The following is a 17,447-nucleotide window of genomic DNA, read 5'->3' as shown; positions in this document are numbered from 1 at the left end:
ACAACATCCCACCTCTCCAACTTCACCTTCTAGTTTATATAAATGTCTCCCCTTTTCCTGGATTTTCCATTATTGTTTCCATTGATTGATTATTTCCTTCCTTATTAAACTTTTTTCTTTCTGCTTTTGATCATTTTACTTTCACTTCCACCTCTTCTTTCTTTACTGCCTCTTGTTATAAAAATGATACTGGGGTGCAGATGTTTTAACTCTTACAGAGAGTGTATGTTTTCTGTCTTTTGCATATCTCGTCCACTCCCCTTATCTGGCAGGTGTTTACTGAGGCTGGTAGGGAGAGATGATTAAAAAATAGTTTACGGGCAAGAGAGACCGGTTAGGGGAAGTGTCATTTTGGACAAGAAACATAATGTTCATTACTAAGCGGAAAACCAAAAAAGGAACTTGTTAGTGGGAAGATGTCCGAGACAGCCCATTTTGAGAAAATTGTATAAGAACCAACTAATAATGCTCCTCAGGGAGGTGTTGCATTGTTAAACGCTCCTTCTTGTACAAGAATAATAAATTCAACTTAAACTTTGATACCCAGTCCTCCTTATTCAAGGGTTCTTCCTTAAACATTCTTGTGACACCTCCTTAGCAGTTTTATCTGCTTTTTCATTCCCTTGTATCCCTAAGTGAGCTGGACTCACATGAACATTATTCCCTCCCCTGCTGTGTTAATCTGAATGTTTTTAACAGTATTTCATATTTCCTGCTGTTTTTAATGCTTAAGAGTGATGAAACTGAATCACTACATATGACTGTCTTCCTGTCCACCCTGTTCTCCACCCATTCTCTTGCCAGTAATATTGCACATAGCTCCACCACATATATGCTTAAATGATCTGATGTTCTTTTTGACATTGTGATATGATGACTGAACCACCACTGCTGTGCCTGTTGCTGCTGTTTTCGGTTCTCTTGATCCGTCTGTGTATATGTAAACATAATCTTCATACTTTCCATCTGTGTAGGTATAAAATTCCTGTACCTGGTCCGCTGTTTTATTTCTTCTCTTGATGTTCCATATTTCCAGATCTACGCTTGCTTCTCTTATCATCCATTCTGGTCTTGTTGTCCACAGAATTGTTGGGCTGAATTCGGATGTATTGTCTTCATTGTGTCCTTTTAGATTGGTCCAGTAATTGGCTATAAGCTGTTTTCTTCTTAGCCATAATGGCATGTCTCCTGCTTCAACCTGAAGGGAGTGTACTGGAGCTGTTTTCATTGCTCCTAGACAAGTTCTTAGTGCTCGAGACTGAATAACATCTAGCTGAGAGAGGACCGATTTAGCTGCTGATCCGTACCCCACACTACTGTACTCTATTCTAGATCTAATTAATGGTACATATATATATTTTAATGACATAATATCAGCTCATTCACCTCATAATATTCAATACTCCCTTGCTTTTTTCTCCTATTCCATTTGCATGTTCTCTCCACCTTAATCTGGAATCAAAAATCAATCCCAAGAATCGCATGCTGTTTACTTATCTACTCTATGGAAAGTTCTTTCCATATAAGTTTAACTTTTTATTTTCACTGATTTATTTTTTTGAGAAGAACATTACTTTTTACCACTGAGAATTTAAAACCCCATTCTGCTCCCCATTTTTCCACTTGATCTATCCCTTCTTGTAATTTCTTAACTATGTGATCTATGTTGCCTCCCCTCTTCCATAATGCCCCATCATCTGCAAACAGATGACATATATCATTTATCATTATTGTAAATAGCGTAGGACTTATAACACTCCCCTGCGGCGTACCATTCTGTACAATATAACTTTCTGAGATCTCTGACCCAATTTTAACCTGTATGACCCTTTCCCTTAGAAAATCCATAACCCAGTTAAATAAGTTTCCCTCAATACCCATTTGATGCATCTTAATCATCAATCCTTCTCTCCACAACACGTCATAAGCTTTTTTTTTCACATTGAAGAACACTGCTGCTACCGTTTCTTTATTTACCTGTGCTTTCCTGATGTCATATACTAAACACAATACTGGATCCATTGTGCTCCTACCCCTTCTAAACCCACTTTGATATTCAATCACATATCACATATTTAATTTACCTATATTCGATGTAAGTGTTATGGGTCTGTAGTTTATTGTCTTACTTGGATCTTTTCCAGGCTTCCTGATTGGGATTAATACAGTCTACTGTCATTAAAAAGCTATAAACTAACAGCTCCATTCATCGATCCGTCTTTGAGGGAAACTGATTAACACTGAAATTTTTAATTACAGATGCTAATCTCATTTTAGAAAGATGTTGATTCAGAATATCTTTTTATTTGGTTTCTACAGGTTTGTTTAAATGTTCAGTGAGGTTAGGTCAGGTGACTGTGGAGTAAGGTCCATGACAGTCAGGACTCCATGGTCTTCTGTGGTCTTTAAGTAGCTCTTGTAAAGCCCTGATGTGTGTGCTCATTATCCTGCCACAGCATGAATTTTTAATTTAGGTTCTTTTCAGTAAGTTTCACATATGCATCAATAATGAAACCGTGGAGATTGTGGAGTGCATCAAACACTCACCTTGGACGATAAACTGAACTTTCAACACAACACTGACATCCACAAACTCTAAGCACTGTCTGTTAGCATAGTCCAACCCATTCTCCTGTACTGTGTAACCTGTTTCTTTGACATGCTTACTGCCTCCAATAGGAACAAACTGACGCACATCACACATCCAAAATCATTGGTCTCCCCACCCCCAACCTCTCAGACCTCAGTAACAGTAAAGTTACTACACACAGAGTACACAGTATAGCACACGACCCAAGCCACCCCCTCTACCTGTTCATACTGCTTCCATCCAGTCACAGACACCCGGCCTGTGAGCGAGCATGCTATGGCAGGAGTTTTGTCCCTTTGCCATAGCATGTCTCAACAAAGCACCCCGGTAACCGCCATGTGTAGAAGCTACAAGTATGACATAGGGGTGGATATCCATTTTCAATGTGTGCTTTTAGACCTTACTGTATATTTATGATTGATTATTCATATACATAGATACATATCATTGTCCAGTGTTGTTGTTTTAGCTGTATGTCTGTTTCTTTCTTCCTGTAAATATACAGTAGAAGTACACTGAGAGTCCAGTTCTTTGGATGTGTGCAAACTTGAGCCAGTAAAGCTGATTCAGATTCATATTACCACATTACATACAGCACGGCAAAATGAGAGAAAACTCAATCGATTTCATAATGAATATCACAAATAAATAATTTCCCCCTGGGATTATTAAAGTATTTCTGATTCTGATTCTAAAGATGAATGACACATTGATACAGATGTTTTCCTTTGTGTGCCGTGATATTTTAGTGTGAAAATGAAAGCAATCATAAAACACTGTTGATCTATGTGAGCTGAACAGGAGAGCAGCAGGTCGAGAGTGTAGGCAGATCCAGATCCACTGTTACTCCTGAGCAACCATCTCAGCTCAGTAAAACTGATAAATGAATAAACCAAACACCTTCAGAGCAGCATACCTATCATTTGGATTTGTTCCCATTTCATGTTCAGGTAACACACTCCCTGTACTTTATACTATTTTCTCACATGAAAGTCAGGAAGCTAGAACATTAACGTCTGAGTTCTTTTGTAATGGATCCTTGGGTTTTATTGCAGTTTTGCTCACCGACTCAGTCTGTGTGTCTAAATCATAGCGTTCATAAATAAAAGGGGAATCTGTTAACTTTATTGTCTGCACACAAGTTATAGTGTAGTGGTGGTGGAGAAGCAGAAGGATGAGGAAGGGAGAAGAAGAAGAGAAGAATTGGAGCCCAATTGCTGTAATGTTTCAAACCTTTAATTAGTAATCATACCACAGCTCATTTTTATAACTGTGATTTTATTTTTATGTTGATGCAGACGTGATCAATATGACAGTAAAACAGAAAGCCGCAATAAACAGTCAAACATGTCTGGAGGAAGAAGCATATGTTATCATGTCTGAAAGTGAAAATAGTGTCATGGTGACTGGCTTTATTTGAGCAACTTTGCAGTTGCCATGGAGGTCATGGTAGTCATGGTAGTCATGGTGATGGTAGGCACAGTGATATCTTTAAAGATGGGCTGTGTCACACCAGAGTAGGATACTTTGTTCTCGCTGAGAGTCCCGATGATCATCTGGCGCATCTCCCTGCTGGCATCCCCGCGCACTGCCAGCAGCGCCTGGATGTGCTCCTCCCTACAGAGAGCAGACAGGACAAAAAGCCTTAGCAGTGTTGGCAATGTGGCATGAACCTGCTCTGTGAAGATTACATGATCACCCAGAAAGTAGAGTACAAAAACTGTCAAAAAAATCTACGTATTCTAATGTTTAACTTATTCTAACTTAACGCGTGTGTTCTTGTGTCAAAGTCATTAAGCATTAAGCTGCAAGGTTTTAACTTAAAATCATAACTGTCTAAGTTTTCACATTTAAATCCTGCTGATGCTTGAAACTGGATCATATTTTATGGAGAAAATGTTTTCTGGTTTTCCCTCTGATGTCCTCCGGCTGCTCCGCCTCAACTCTCTGTGATTTACAGAGTTTATGATGGACAGTGAAGTAAACTGCTGCCAGCTGTAGCTGCTGTTAGCTAATGAACAAACAAACAACAAGGGTAAATCATGGACTGACTTTCAGTGGTTGGTGAGAGCTTGGTGAAATCAAAGGCTGAAAGACAGACGCCGAGCTGGGCTGACTGCTGTTGGACTAGTCAGTAACATTAGCTGCTGCTGGGTCTGCTGTTGGTGACCTGGTTGATGTTTGGCTGCAAAGTTGCTGACTCACTTTTTATCAATTCAAAGTGTAAACACTGATAAAACATGATACATTATGTAATATTCATGGAGGTACACTCTGATGAAATTGCCGTGTCTGCATGTGTGTGTGTGATAGTGTATACCTGATGTCAGGATATTTAGACACCAGAGTGGTGACCTCTAGGAACAGAAGTGTGGGGTCAGTCAGCTTGAAGACTTCAGCGATGGCAGCGATGGCACCACAAAGCCGGTCTGTGTCTTCACCCTACAAGCACCAATCAACCAGTTAGCTGTGTCCCTCCAACCAAATATATGTTTAATATTCCCTCTAATGGCATTCCATCTACACAGAAAAAGTGTAGTGTAGTGTAGTGTAGTATAGTATAGTACAATAGAATATATAAAGAAAGCAGTGCATGTGAACTCACTGCAGCCAGTTTTCTGAAGAGGAACTTGAACTGATCAGCCTCTTTGATCATCCTCTCTGCTCCCTCTCTCCTCTCATCAGCACTTTTAAAGGTGATCCTCTTCTGCATCACAGCTTTAATGTACTCCACCACCACCCTGCGCAGGGCTTCGCTCGTCATCTCCTGAACATGTCACAGCCAACATGTCAGAAGATCACAGTAATAGTCTACTCCAACTCTGTGACTAATATTTCCTTTAGATTTGGGAGTAGTTCATTCAGATGTTGGAGACAAACTGCTAAGAGCACTGTGTTCTGCTCCCATCATACCTGGTTGAAGGGTTTCTTGATCTTGTTGAAGTCATTGAAGTAGTCCTCCACTGTCACACAGATGGTGTCCACAGCATGAGAGCCTGTCAGCCACTTCCTGGTCAGCAGCTCATTCAGGTGATGCTGATCAATGCAAATGTCAAAACCGCAGCCTTTGTTAGGAACAGCCATTAAACAAACATAGATGTAGTTCAGTCCAATGAGACACGTCTTACCTCGAGGTCTAGAAAGACTTCGTCCAATAGGAACTGACATCCCTCCTTGGCCACCTCATTGAGTGTCCTCTCTATGGCAGCATCACTGTCTGTGGGCTCTGAAGACTGAGAGTACTTTCTCTTCAGACTGTTGATGGACTCCCTGATGGACACACGGAAGAACTGTCAATCCATTTCAATATGATAACTCGGGTTAGCTTTGGAGACAGGGAGACCCATCAGTTCTTATTTATCTCAGCGTGTAAACAATAGTTCATGTATAAAATGACATGACTTACTTGAAGGTCTGGCAGTTGTTAATGATGGCTATCATGTACTGTACATAACACTGAGGGAGCTGTCTGTCTCTCATGTGCTCTTCTTTGTAGAGCATGGCCTCCTCTCTGTACCTACACACACACACACACACACACACACACACACACACACACATGATGTATGTGGTGAAATTAATCCCATAAATGAGGGGAGGTTTAGGTTTATCACAGCAGCCAGGAAGTCAAAAGTGTAAAGAAAGTTACCTGATGAGGAAAGTGTTCATCTGCTTCAGGCAGAGCCTCAGAACCTGCTCTTTGAAATCCCCGTCAATCTGTGCAGCAACCTGCAGGTTCTGCTCAAACATCTGATGAAGATGAAGAGGAGACAGAATGTGATGAAAAGAAGCAGCAGAAAACATAGTATTCACTTTGCTTTTGTCAACATACCATCAGTCACAATGGCTAGATGCATGCAAACATTCAAATTAAAATACACAAATACCTCATTTACATGAGGTCAGACCATGGGCTAACTAAACAAAACTGAATCCAGTTTCCCCAGATCATCCTTGACTAAGTTCATCATCTTAAACTGCATTAAGAATGTTTGGAATGGGCCATTTGGGGGCAGCTTTAAACACAACACTGACATATTTATAGATTAAAAGGAAAAAAAACATCTTATGACTATAACAATGAAAATTGTTTTGTCATATTCTCCATGTGTAATTTATGAAAGATGTTACAGTTAATGTTACTTGACACATGCTAAAAAAATAAGATAAGATTTACAGCCCCACTGCACTCATAACCATGTTCTCTGATGCAGACATCAAGTTCAAATACTTGACCAACAGTGTTTTACTGCAGGATGCTTTAAAGAGCTGTTCTGTTCACACTTTTTTTGTCTTTTCAGTGTCATTTTTAAGCTGTGAAATCAAACTGACTTTGATGATTTTTCTTTGCCAAGATTGATGAAGTTTTACTCTTTCAAATAATTAACCATCTACAGAACTTCAGTACGTTCCTTTTCTACTTCTCCTCCTCCTCCTCATTATAATGTATAATAATGAAATATAATTGGTCACTCGCGCACACGCTGTAAACAATACCACTGGCTGTAGAGTGTGACAATCTGTCAATAAAAATCAGCCATCAGTCAACACTTTTGTTCTCCTCCGATCTACATTGATCTCACAAGTCGCCTCTGTCAAGTCTGAGTGACAGGAGTCCGTCGCAGCAACAGAGAACTTTAGTCCATGCATATTGAAACACTTAAAGCAAACTACATATTTACACATCTACACTCATTCTCTATTTTAGCTAATTTCTGTTCAGGCTCAGGAATACTGACTAAAGTCTGTGTGTGTGTGTGTGTGTGTGTTTGTGTAACCTGAAAGACGATGGCTGGCAGTGTGGTCTGGTAGTATCCGTCTTGGTCAGCCTCAGGCTCTGTTTCTTTCTGCCAGTCCTTCTTATCTGTTTCCAGAGCCTTCCGCAGCCAGCCTGTTATATTAGACTGAAGATATGGACACACACACACACACACACACACACACACACACACACACACACACATTTTATGTTCTGTCATTATTTGAAATGAGGTTACTGTGATCAGATGGAGCTGGTGGAGCAGGTCTATTTTCAGGACAGTGTTCACAATTTCATTATGTGGGGATTCCACCAGCTGCTCCAAATGAAATAAAGGCAGCCGTAATGTGACTACAGGCTTGATCACCTTAATGGGAGACGCATTAGTGTTTCTGTTAGTGTGTGTGTTTACTGTAAAGGTCTGGACGTATTTGCTGAGCAGCTCATCCACCACATCCTGAGGCAGCAGAGGCTCCAGATGGTTGATATCACACTCTACACGGAGTTCTGGATGACCCATCATCTCCGTACTGAAACACACACACACACACACACACACACACACACACACACACACACTCTCTTTCTTAATATTAAACTATTTCAGCATTTTAGGAAACTTATTTTGCAGAATCTAAATGGGCCACATAAACTGGTTGGGGTGAATTCATCATGACTGGACTGTTTAAGCTGTTCCGAGATGATTCAGGGAGGCACGCAGGGAGAGAGGAGGGAGACATGACCCTTAAAATGTGGAAAGTTTTGGATTGATTAACAAAGTGTTGTTATCTGTGTGTTTTCTGTGAAAATGTTTCAAACAGGAATCACAGATAAATGCCTGTCACAACACTGAGGGACAACTGTACAATGTGCCACAAATAAAGCTCAGGCTTGACTTGACTGGATTACCTTACAACAGTGAGACTGAAGCCTGTTGATTCATTATCTAATACCTCAATGGATCTCATCAGCATAACTGTCCCTGAGGACTGATAAGATTCTGTCCCACACATTGAAATGATGCATGTCCCTGTACACAGATAGCAGATAGGGTGTGTGTTTGAGTGTGTACCTTTTATATGTGTTGAGGACCCAGGTTAGAAGCGATACGATCTCATTAGCCTCCAAGTCCTCAGAGGCCAGTTCTTTGACACGGCTGGAAACAGCATTGTGGTAGAGACCAAAAAACCTGAAAAACACAGACAGACATGTTCAGAAACAAGAAGTTCCTGTCACATAATTCTCCACTGCAATAGAAAAGTTATATTGTAAAAGCAATATAAAATATAGAGCTGCAACCAAAAATGTACAACACATTAACAACCATCAGAAATGTAAACATCAGACAGTCATGACACTATTATGCTGCCATTTAGTAACATTTTGGTGACTTCTTAAAAGAAAACATGCATTTCAAAGCTGCAGGCAGATTGTGGGCACTGAGGGTTAAACGATAGTAGAATGAATGAACAACTAAATACTTTTTGCACGTTCCCCTCATTAGGCAGTGTAACTGTTACTGTTACAGTTCATGGTTCAATTCAAACATATTATTCTGGTGACATACTTTGATACTTTAGCATCCATTTCTCTAACATTCAACTGTACAAAAGTAGCTCAAGAGTGTTTGGAAGTGGAAGGACAGTGAGGCTTTCTATTAAGATAATGTTGTGCTCTATGTTGTTATATGTCTTGTATACTCTTGTGTTTGGGACCTGTTCTGTGCAGACAGGAAAACACACTGATTCTTTTGAACTCTCTTACCTGTTGAAAGTGTTGTAGTGTGGTGGGAAGCATTGCACCATGAGGTTCTGCACAACAATGAGGTCATCCAGAACATATTTCCTGGTTATTTCTAAAAGACGAACGAGCCACATTTTATCAGCTTCTCTCGTCACTGACTGGGTCCCTTCAATGCGTGTGCTGACTGTGGCCTCCAACACCTACAACAAAAACAGATTTAAAAAAACCTGCAACACCACACCACCACCACAACGTCTATTCCTCAGCAAATCATAAGTCAGATGAAGACGAAACGTCACAGAGGAGGAGAAAGAATAATAAACACTGTGACTACCCTCATCAACCCTTGAAAATCCTGATGTTTACCACTTGTCCAATCAGGCAAGTGAGTTAGAAGATTTAGTAGCTCAATGTGGCTTTTTGCTTGTGCTGGTCTTACCTCAAACATCTTGTCCTTCCATCGTTTGGGGCGCCCAGGGGGGATGAATCCGGTCTGCTTCTTACGATCAACCATACGCCGATCAATCTTCTCCTCCCGCTCAATGATACGAACCACTGACACCAGCATGGTAGGGTCTCGACGCACCGTTACCATGGACCTCTGCAGTACCATCCACAGCTGTTTGGCCAGTTCGTCTGACAACCCCTGAACCTGCAAGAGAAAATAAAGAGACTGAAAACCAACGTTGATAAAACGTTGACTTACATGGTTACATAACAACTCAAAACGTCCAGAAAAGATAGAATACAACTCCAGAGGAAAACAATGAGGCTCATCGTTCTAATTTCTTCTACTTTATTTAGTTTTTAGTTGAGGTACAGTCAATTAAACATCTTTTTTTTCCACATTAAAAGGGAGAGGATGGATTGTTATTCCCAATGAGAGACTTTAAATCTGAAGCATCTGTGCAGGGAGAGTTACTGATGGTAGTGATATGAAATGTGCAAAAATATGGACAATTAGTGACTGAAAACAATACATCAGTAGTGTGGTACTTTATCAGAGACACATGAAGTTTGTGCAGATAGCCTTGTTAGGACATTCCACTGACTTCATTAATTGTGAACAGCCTAACCAAAACTCCCAACCTGGACTTTAACCCAACCTCAATTCACTCCTAACCCCTTATCTGATTTGATTTGTTCTCCACGTGCTTCATATACCACCAGGAGTGTCACAGAAGCATATTGCCCAGATTTGGTTATTTTTCTTGGTTTACTGTATGTGTTTCTACACCTCAATAGGCTACATATAATTAGATACGTCTTTTATTTTGAAAAACTGAGCAGATTCTTTATGTGTTTTCTGTGGAGCTCTGCTCTGTGCTGCTTGTTGCGGGTGGTTTAGGTAGAACAGAAGAGAAAAGAACAGCTGTGTATTCTGCTTCTGAAACACAGCACAACACTTGTGGTGAAGTCACAGTTGTTTACTAAAACAGACGATCAGCTCCACAAGTCTAAGTTGAAACGCATTACAGTTGTACCCGCTGGGATTTAGATGTTATATACTAAACAAAGACCTGGTTCTTTCTGCTGTTGACGTATAGATGACACTACGTTGTGAAAAATTTCTATTTAACACATCAAGGAGCTGTGCCATCGGTGTGTGAATGTGTATGAATGGTTAACTCTGAAAAACTGATGAGCATTTGGCACCTTGCATGGGAGCTAACGACATCACTGTATGAAAGTGTGTGTGAATGAGATGTGTAGTGTGTGTTTCAGCTGAAAGCAGCATTAAAAATAGAGTATGTTTAATGAAAAGATGTTGACATGTTTAATAGCTTTACAAGAAGGGCCAGAGTGGCCTCCACCTGCTGAGGAGGCTGAGGTTGTTCATAGTGTGCAGGGCTCTCCTCAGGACTTTCTATGCCTCAGCCTCTTTTATGCTGTGGTCTGTTGGAGAGGGAGCAGCACGGACAGGGACAGGAGCAGACCCAATAGACTGATCAGGCGAGCGAGCTCTGTCCTGGACTGTCCTCTGGACTCCACAGAGGAGGTGGGTGAGAGGATGATGGATGAGCTAACATCCATCATGGACAACCCCTCTCACCCCCTACATGACACTGTGGGGTCCCTGAGCAGCTCCTTCAGCAACAGACTGATACACCCATGGTGTAAGAAGGAGAGGTTCTGCAGGTCCTTCATCCCGGCTGCTGTCAGGGTCTACAACACCTGCACCACCTGATCATGTTGTAGTCTCTGTTTCTGTTTCAATTATCCACTACTCACCATGACTTATATTTATTAGGGCCCGAGCACAGCACGCTGGGGCGAGGCCCTATTGGATTTCGAACGCTAAACAACGTTTAAAAATAAGTCGCATTTCCGACGGCCCATATCCCCTCGAAAATTTGCCTACCCCCCCAATGTTGGACGTAAAATTTCGCATTTTGGGGGTCTCGCACATGGCTCTACGGCGCCATGTGGCGCGTGTGGTGCCCCTTGCCACGGTTTTGTAAATGGTAAATGGACTGTACTTATATAGCGCCTTTCTAGTCTTCCGACCACTCAAAGCGCTCTACACTACATATCTCATTCACCCCATTCACACACATTCATACACTGATGGCATTGGCTACCCAGCAAGGTGCCAACTACTCATCTTTCTAAGCATTCATACACATTCATACACCGATGGCACAGCCTTCGGGAGCAACTTGGGGTTCAGTATCTTGTGAGCCACAGCCGCCCCAATGTGTACGAAATTTGGAGGGAGTATGTAATATGCCGGGACGCACAAAAAAGTCTCTTGGTGCCCTGGGCTACAGTGAAGCGTATGGCGTCTAATTTTTGTCAAATTTGGACTTTTCAGGTTTTTGGGGTCATTTCCAGGGGTTGCATTTGAACGAACTCCTCCTAGGGATTTTATCCGATGTGCTTGAAACTTGGCGTGTGTGTTCTCAAGACCTCAATGAAAAGTGAGACTCCATTTACTTTTGGACTGATTTTCAGGCAAGTGTTGGGCTATCATATACTTTCTCAGAGCTGTCTGAAAATTCTTGTGGTTATTAAGACCAATCTTTGGAACAGCCCCGCCACAGTTTTGGATACAGAGTTACGAAACCTCAGCCGAATTGTAGAACATGGCAAGACCTACAAAAAAGTCTCTTGGAGCAATGGGTTACAATGAACAGGAGGCGATATATTTAAGAATGAAAATCACATCAATTTTTGCTGTTTCAGGCTGGTTGACAAGGGGTCATGTTTGAACGAACTCCTCCTAGGGATTTTATCTCATTGACTTCAAACTTGGCAGGAGTGTTTATATAGACTTCCTGAGTAAAAGTTATCAAAATGATGAATTTTGAGGAAACTGTGTGGCCGTGGCGATCTATGTACATTTCGACGTGCGCACATTTCGACGTGTGCACATGTGCGAGGGCCCAACCATCGCTGCTTGCAGCTTTAATTTTATTTTGATCTGTATGCAAATTTTCATTCTGATTATTTACAATGTACAATATTATTTATATCATGGCCACTTTACCTTGCAATATTAAATATCATGGTCACTTTACATTACAATATTATTTATATCATGGTCACTTTACATTGCAATATTTTATTTTTATCATGCCACTTTTACCTTTAGTACTTGTTTTGCACGTTTTTTTGTTTATTGTATAAAGATACTTCTGTCTGTTTTTGTTGTTTTTGCCCTTTCTACACCTTTGTTGCTGTAACAAGTACATTTCCCCATTGTGGGATAAAAAAAATATATCTAATCTAATAGATATTTTCACAGACAGAATATTAGATAGATATTTTTAATTAAATAAATGAACAGCAGATCAGATCAGTGTTCTCTCTTGGACAGTATGCGTCACTTTGGCGCCTCCCTACAGATGTTGATGATATGTATGACAGATGTTTCAGAGTTATGAGACAACACTTTAATACTGCATCACTTAAACTCACATCTTCAAAGTAGATGGAGATGAGGTTCATGTCACTCGTGTTCTTGCTGTCCATACGGTACTGCTCATACATAAGGTCATCGCGTGAACACTCCAGCTCCATCAGCTTCCTGTGGGCCTGCAGCAGCTCTGCCTGCTCTATCAGCTGCTGCGTATCTGCAACAATCTCTGGTACTGTACACACAGCAGGGTGACAAAGACACACAGAGGACCAAGAGGTTTAGAAGCAGCAGAGAAGGTCAAAAACTTTTCCTTTACATCAGACGAGTCCGAGTCAAACTAGGATGTGTCCTTAGTGACTGGATGATGTCTGTGAGGGCACACATGGAGATGAACTAAGCTTACCAGAGAAAATGTTTTTAAGATTTTCCACAGCGGAGGCCAGCTGACTGTGTTGAACGACAGCATCCTTGACATCTTTCAAGTTCTCTATGGTGTTGATGCTCTGCCTCCAGTCTTTACTCACATCAGCCAGTGAGCTCTGGATGTCTTTGACGTCCAGCAGGGCACTGTGCAGCTGGGTCAGTCCAGTGCGAACACCATCTAGCTGGGACTGGATGGCTGCCTGCAGGACATCAGGAGACAGACAATATAGTTTATTACTGAAGTTAGTATTATTAATAACACATGATATTATTAGTATTATTAATAACAACCATCACCACATGGGCAAATCAGAAACCCTGGATGAGGTACATGCAATGCTGAAGGTACTAAATGCAGCGTTCAAGTCTGGGAACAGAGAGGCGCATCCAGACCATCACAGACTACAAGGCTGCTCCTTGAGGACAACACGGACTTCCTCAACGAACTCAATGAGTACTTTGGTCGGTTTGAAGCACTCAACAACAGTCCTGCGAGGAAACCTACACCTCATCCAGATGAACAGGACTTGAGACAGCTGATGTCCGGAGGACGCTGAGAAAGGTCAATGCGCGTAAAGCAGCCGGCCCCGATAACATACCAGGATGGGTGCTCAAAGACTGCGCTGACCAGCTGGCTCACGTCCTCACGAACCTATTCAACACATCGTTCACCCATGCTGCCGCCCCATCCTGTTTCAAACCCCCCTCCTTTGATCCATTCCAGTTTGCTTGCCGCTCCAACCACTCCACAGAGGACACGTCTCCTCTAATACAAGAGAAGAACAATAGCCGCGTGCGAATGCTGTTTCTGGACTTCAGCTCAGCATTCAGCACAATCATCCCCCCCAGCACCTGGTGAGTAAACTGGCCCCCTTCAGACTCAATACCCCCCTGTGTAACTGGCTGCTGGATTTCCTCACAGACAGACCCCAGTTGGTAGAAACACCTCCAGCATCATCTCACTCAGCACCGGCTCCCCCCAGGTCTGCATCCAGAGCCCACTGCTCTTCACCCTGATGACCCATGACTGCCGTGCCAGGTTCAGAACGGATCACATCATTAAGTATGCAGACGACATGGCAGTGGTGGGCCTCATCAGGGACAACAACGAACTGGCCTACAGATATGAGGTGAAACACCTGGTGGACTGGTGTGACACGAACAATCTAATCCTGAATGTCCACAAAACAAGAGATTTTCGTTGACGTCAGGAAAAATTTGCCAAGTCGCACCCCCCTCCTCATCAACGATGCCGCAGTGGAGCTGGTCAGCAGCACCAAATTCCTGGGGGTGCAGATCACAGACACCTGGTCCCTTCACACCTCTGCTCTCATGGAGAGCACAGCAGCGTCTGCACTTTCTGTGTCGGATGAGAAGAGCAAACCTCCCCCTCCCATCCTAACCACTTTCTACAGAGGGACAATAGAGAGCATACTGACCAGCTGCATCTCTGTCTGGTTTTGACCTGTAACGCCTCAGACTGGAAATGTGTAGAGAGAGCGATGAGGACAGCGGAGAGAGATCACAAAAGACCCCTCCCACCATGGACTGTTCTCCCTGCTGCCCTCTGGTATGAGGTTCAGCAGCATCAAAAGCAGAACAGCCAGATTCTACAGCAGCTTCATCCCCCACGCCATAAGACTGTTAAACTACCAATAACACTAGTCACTTTACATTGATACTATGAACTCTATTTGCACTATTCATATTGTCTTTTTATAAGTTACAATTTTATTCTGTTATATTTCATTTATTTTTATATTTATATTGTCATTACCGTGTCTCTTATTTTATTCTGAGCCTTTGCACCAAAGTTTTGCTCAAATGTACATTGATAATGTGCCGTTGGATGACAATAAAGTCTCTCTATGTCTATGTCTTGTGTTGACTGGTATATGATAAATGCTTGCTTTCTTAGAGTTATGTGTCACATTAACACATAGAACAGCATACTGGATGCTTGCTGGTAAATACACTGCAGCAGTATTACTTTAAACTGTAATTAAGTACAAATAATAGGAATCTTTATCCAAACAATAACAGGCTGATTACAAATAGATGAAAAGTATGCTACTTGGAAATTCTGTGATTTCTACCCGGTGGGTGGACAATTACACTGTGACATCAAGATTCAAGTCTGGAAATGGAGTGAAACATAATCACATCACAACTGGAAGCAAGGTTAGATGACACTGGCAACAACAAAAGTCTGCTTTCAACCAGCTGCAGAGAGATTTTTTTAAATTTTAGATCATGAATATAGCTTAATAACTTCATAGACTCAACACCCTAATCCAGAGAAGGAGTGAGAGAGAAGGTGAAACGAGCCCCACACCTACTGACTGCCTGTGCATGGTGCAAGAGAGGGGGAGAAAAGAACTTTACGAACACAACAGTGGTTTGCTGAAGAGAGCGATGAGTGAACAGATGTGTAAAATGAGTTGTATACTTAAACTTCCCTACACTGTACTGTTAACAAATTACCTTCAGCCTCGCTTCCACAGAGGCCTTTTTGCGGGCCTCCCTTCTTCTGTACTGCTCCACTTTGTCCAGCTGGTCCGATCGCTGCAGCATCCCTGCCACACGCTGCACTGCCGTGGCGACTGCCTCCCGACTTGTCTCCTCCATAGTGCTGAGCAGTATGAAGTACCACTGTTATCCAGAGACTTCCAAACACTTGTGAGCTGAAAGAGAAGAGTCTGTCTTTGTCCTCTGCACATCACTCACACTGGGAAATGTTACAAAACTCTTTATGTACACTTTTTGTTCCATTCTAAACTGGACTGGTGAGGTGTTTGACTGAAGAAGATTTTATATCAATATTCAGTCAGAACTTCAGTGTTTCCTATTACAGAGACAATGGAACAGCAATCTATACCAGTCAGTGTTTGAAGGCCCATTTGGTCCAACACTTACAGATTTCAATAGTTTACAGTTTACAGTTATGAACCACGGAGCCACAAAATACACAGCAGCCTGCGAGAGGGTGAAACTTCAGTCTGTGGATCAGAACGATGAGCACCACACGACAGCCTGTCTTCAGCAGTGAGACAGCCTGTCTTCAGCAGTGAGACAGCCTGTCTTCAGCAGTGAGACAGCCTGTCTTCAGCAGTGAGAGCCTGTATCAGCAGTGAGACAGCCTGTCTTCAGCAGTGAGACAGCCTGTCTTCAGCTGTGAGACAGCCTGTATTAGCAGTGAGACAGCCTGTCTTCAGCAGTGAGACAGCCTGTCTTCAGCAGTGAGACACCCTGTCTTCAGCAGTGAGACAGCCTGTCTTTAGCTGTGAGACAGCCTGTATCAGCAGTGAGACAGCCTGTCTTCAGCGGTTTCCCGGTACAGCAGCATCAACTAACGTTGGCTGCACGGTGACAGCTAGTGAGCTAGCGGTTAGCTAACGTCAGCGCAGTTGTAGTTCTGGCGGTAAGAAGCAGAGACACAGTGACATAAACAGTGACATAAACAGTGACATAAACAGTGACATAAACAGTGACATAAACAGTGTCACATAAACAATAACCAGCTACACATGAACTTTAACCTCCCCGCTCAGACGTGTAGTAGCATTAGCTAAGCTAGCGGCGGGCGGTTAGAGGCTAGCAGCAGCTCACGGCTCGCGGAGCTCGCTCCTGTACAGCCCCGGCTAACAGGCTTACCTTCGGGTACTTAACCGCTGTGGCCCGGGAGCAGGTGTCCGTGCATTTCTGTTATTCTCACGCTAATATTCCTGACGGACTTATGGAGCTCTGTCTTGTTGTGGTTCCACTTCCTCCTCCGAGCTGTGCTGCTCCGCCCAGCATCAGCTGCCTCTGCCTCCACTGGTTCCGCTTCTCCTTTCACCACCAGGCCGGTCCAACAGTGCCACCTGCCGGGCTGTGAAGCCCGCCGATGGCGCATCGTGTCCGCCCCACAAAGCCCGAACCTCTGCTGCATGTTCAGCAGAGACACCTGCAGTGTTTTCTGTTTTCAGCTGCATCAACACATCTCCATTCACCTCCATTATATTAGGGTGGAGGCAGACATCTCCTTAAACCGAATGAAACCAGAAATTGACTCACTTGTGACAAAACAG

At 42.6% G+C, this 17,447-nt stretch overlaps 1 protein-coding gene across 1 annotated transcript; it reads right to left on the bottom strand.

Annotated features, from left to right (window-relative positions):
* Positions 1-3,810: 3,810 nt before the first annotated feature.
* exoc3 (exocyst complex component 3) lies at positions 3,811-17,213 on the bottom strand. Its single transcript, XM_010751964.3, has 16 exons — positions 17,032-17,213; positions 15,862-16,061; positions 13,358-13,577; positions 13,014-13,186; positions 9,532-9,744; positions 9,114-9,292; positions 8,422-8,538; positions 7,762-7,879; positions 7,369-7,494; positions 6,240-6,340; positions 5,997-6,107; positions 5,719-5,860; positions 5,504-5,626; positions 5,196-5,357; positions 4,911-5,032; positions 3,811-4,207 (listed from the first exon to the last, which is right to left on the bottom strand). The coding sequence occupies exons 2-16, from the start codon at positions 16,003-16,005 to the stop codon at positions 4,003-4,005; spliced, it is 2,256 nt and encodes a 751-aa protein (XP_010750266.2). The 5' UTR covers positions 16,006-16,061; positions 17,032-17,213; the 3' UTR covers positions 3,811-4,002.
* Positions 17,214-17,447: the final 234 nt, after the last annotated feature.

This window comes from Larimichthys crocea, unplaced genomic scaffold, assembly GCF_000972845.2.
Source record: "Larimichthys crocea isolate SSNF unplaced genomic scaffold, L_crocea_2.0 scaffold397, whole genome shotgun sequence".
Taxonomy (NCBI): Eukaryota; Metazoa; Chordata; class Actinopteri; family Sciaenidae; genus Larimichthys; species Larimichthys crocea.
The sequence above is the reverse complement of the archived record's forward strand: the minus strand, read 5'-3'. Positions and strand labels throughout refer to the sequence as shown.

Excerpts from the sequence above, each read along its gene's own strand:
- exoc3 (XM_010751964.3), bottom strand. The coding sequence starts at position 16,005 with ATGGAGGAGACAAGTCGGGAGGCAGTCGCCACGGCAGTGCAGCGTGTG. Across the intron at positions 13,578-15,861 it reads CTGTGGAAGCGAGGCTGAAG|GCAGCCATCCAGTCCCAGCT; the intron begins GTAATTTGTTAA and ends GATGTCCTGCAG. Across the intron at positions 5,033-5,195 it reads TCTTCAGAAAACTGGCTGCA|GGTGAAGACACAGACCGGCT; the intron begins GTGAGTTCACAT and ends TGGTGCTTGTAG.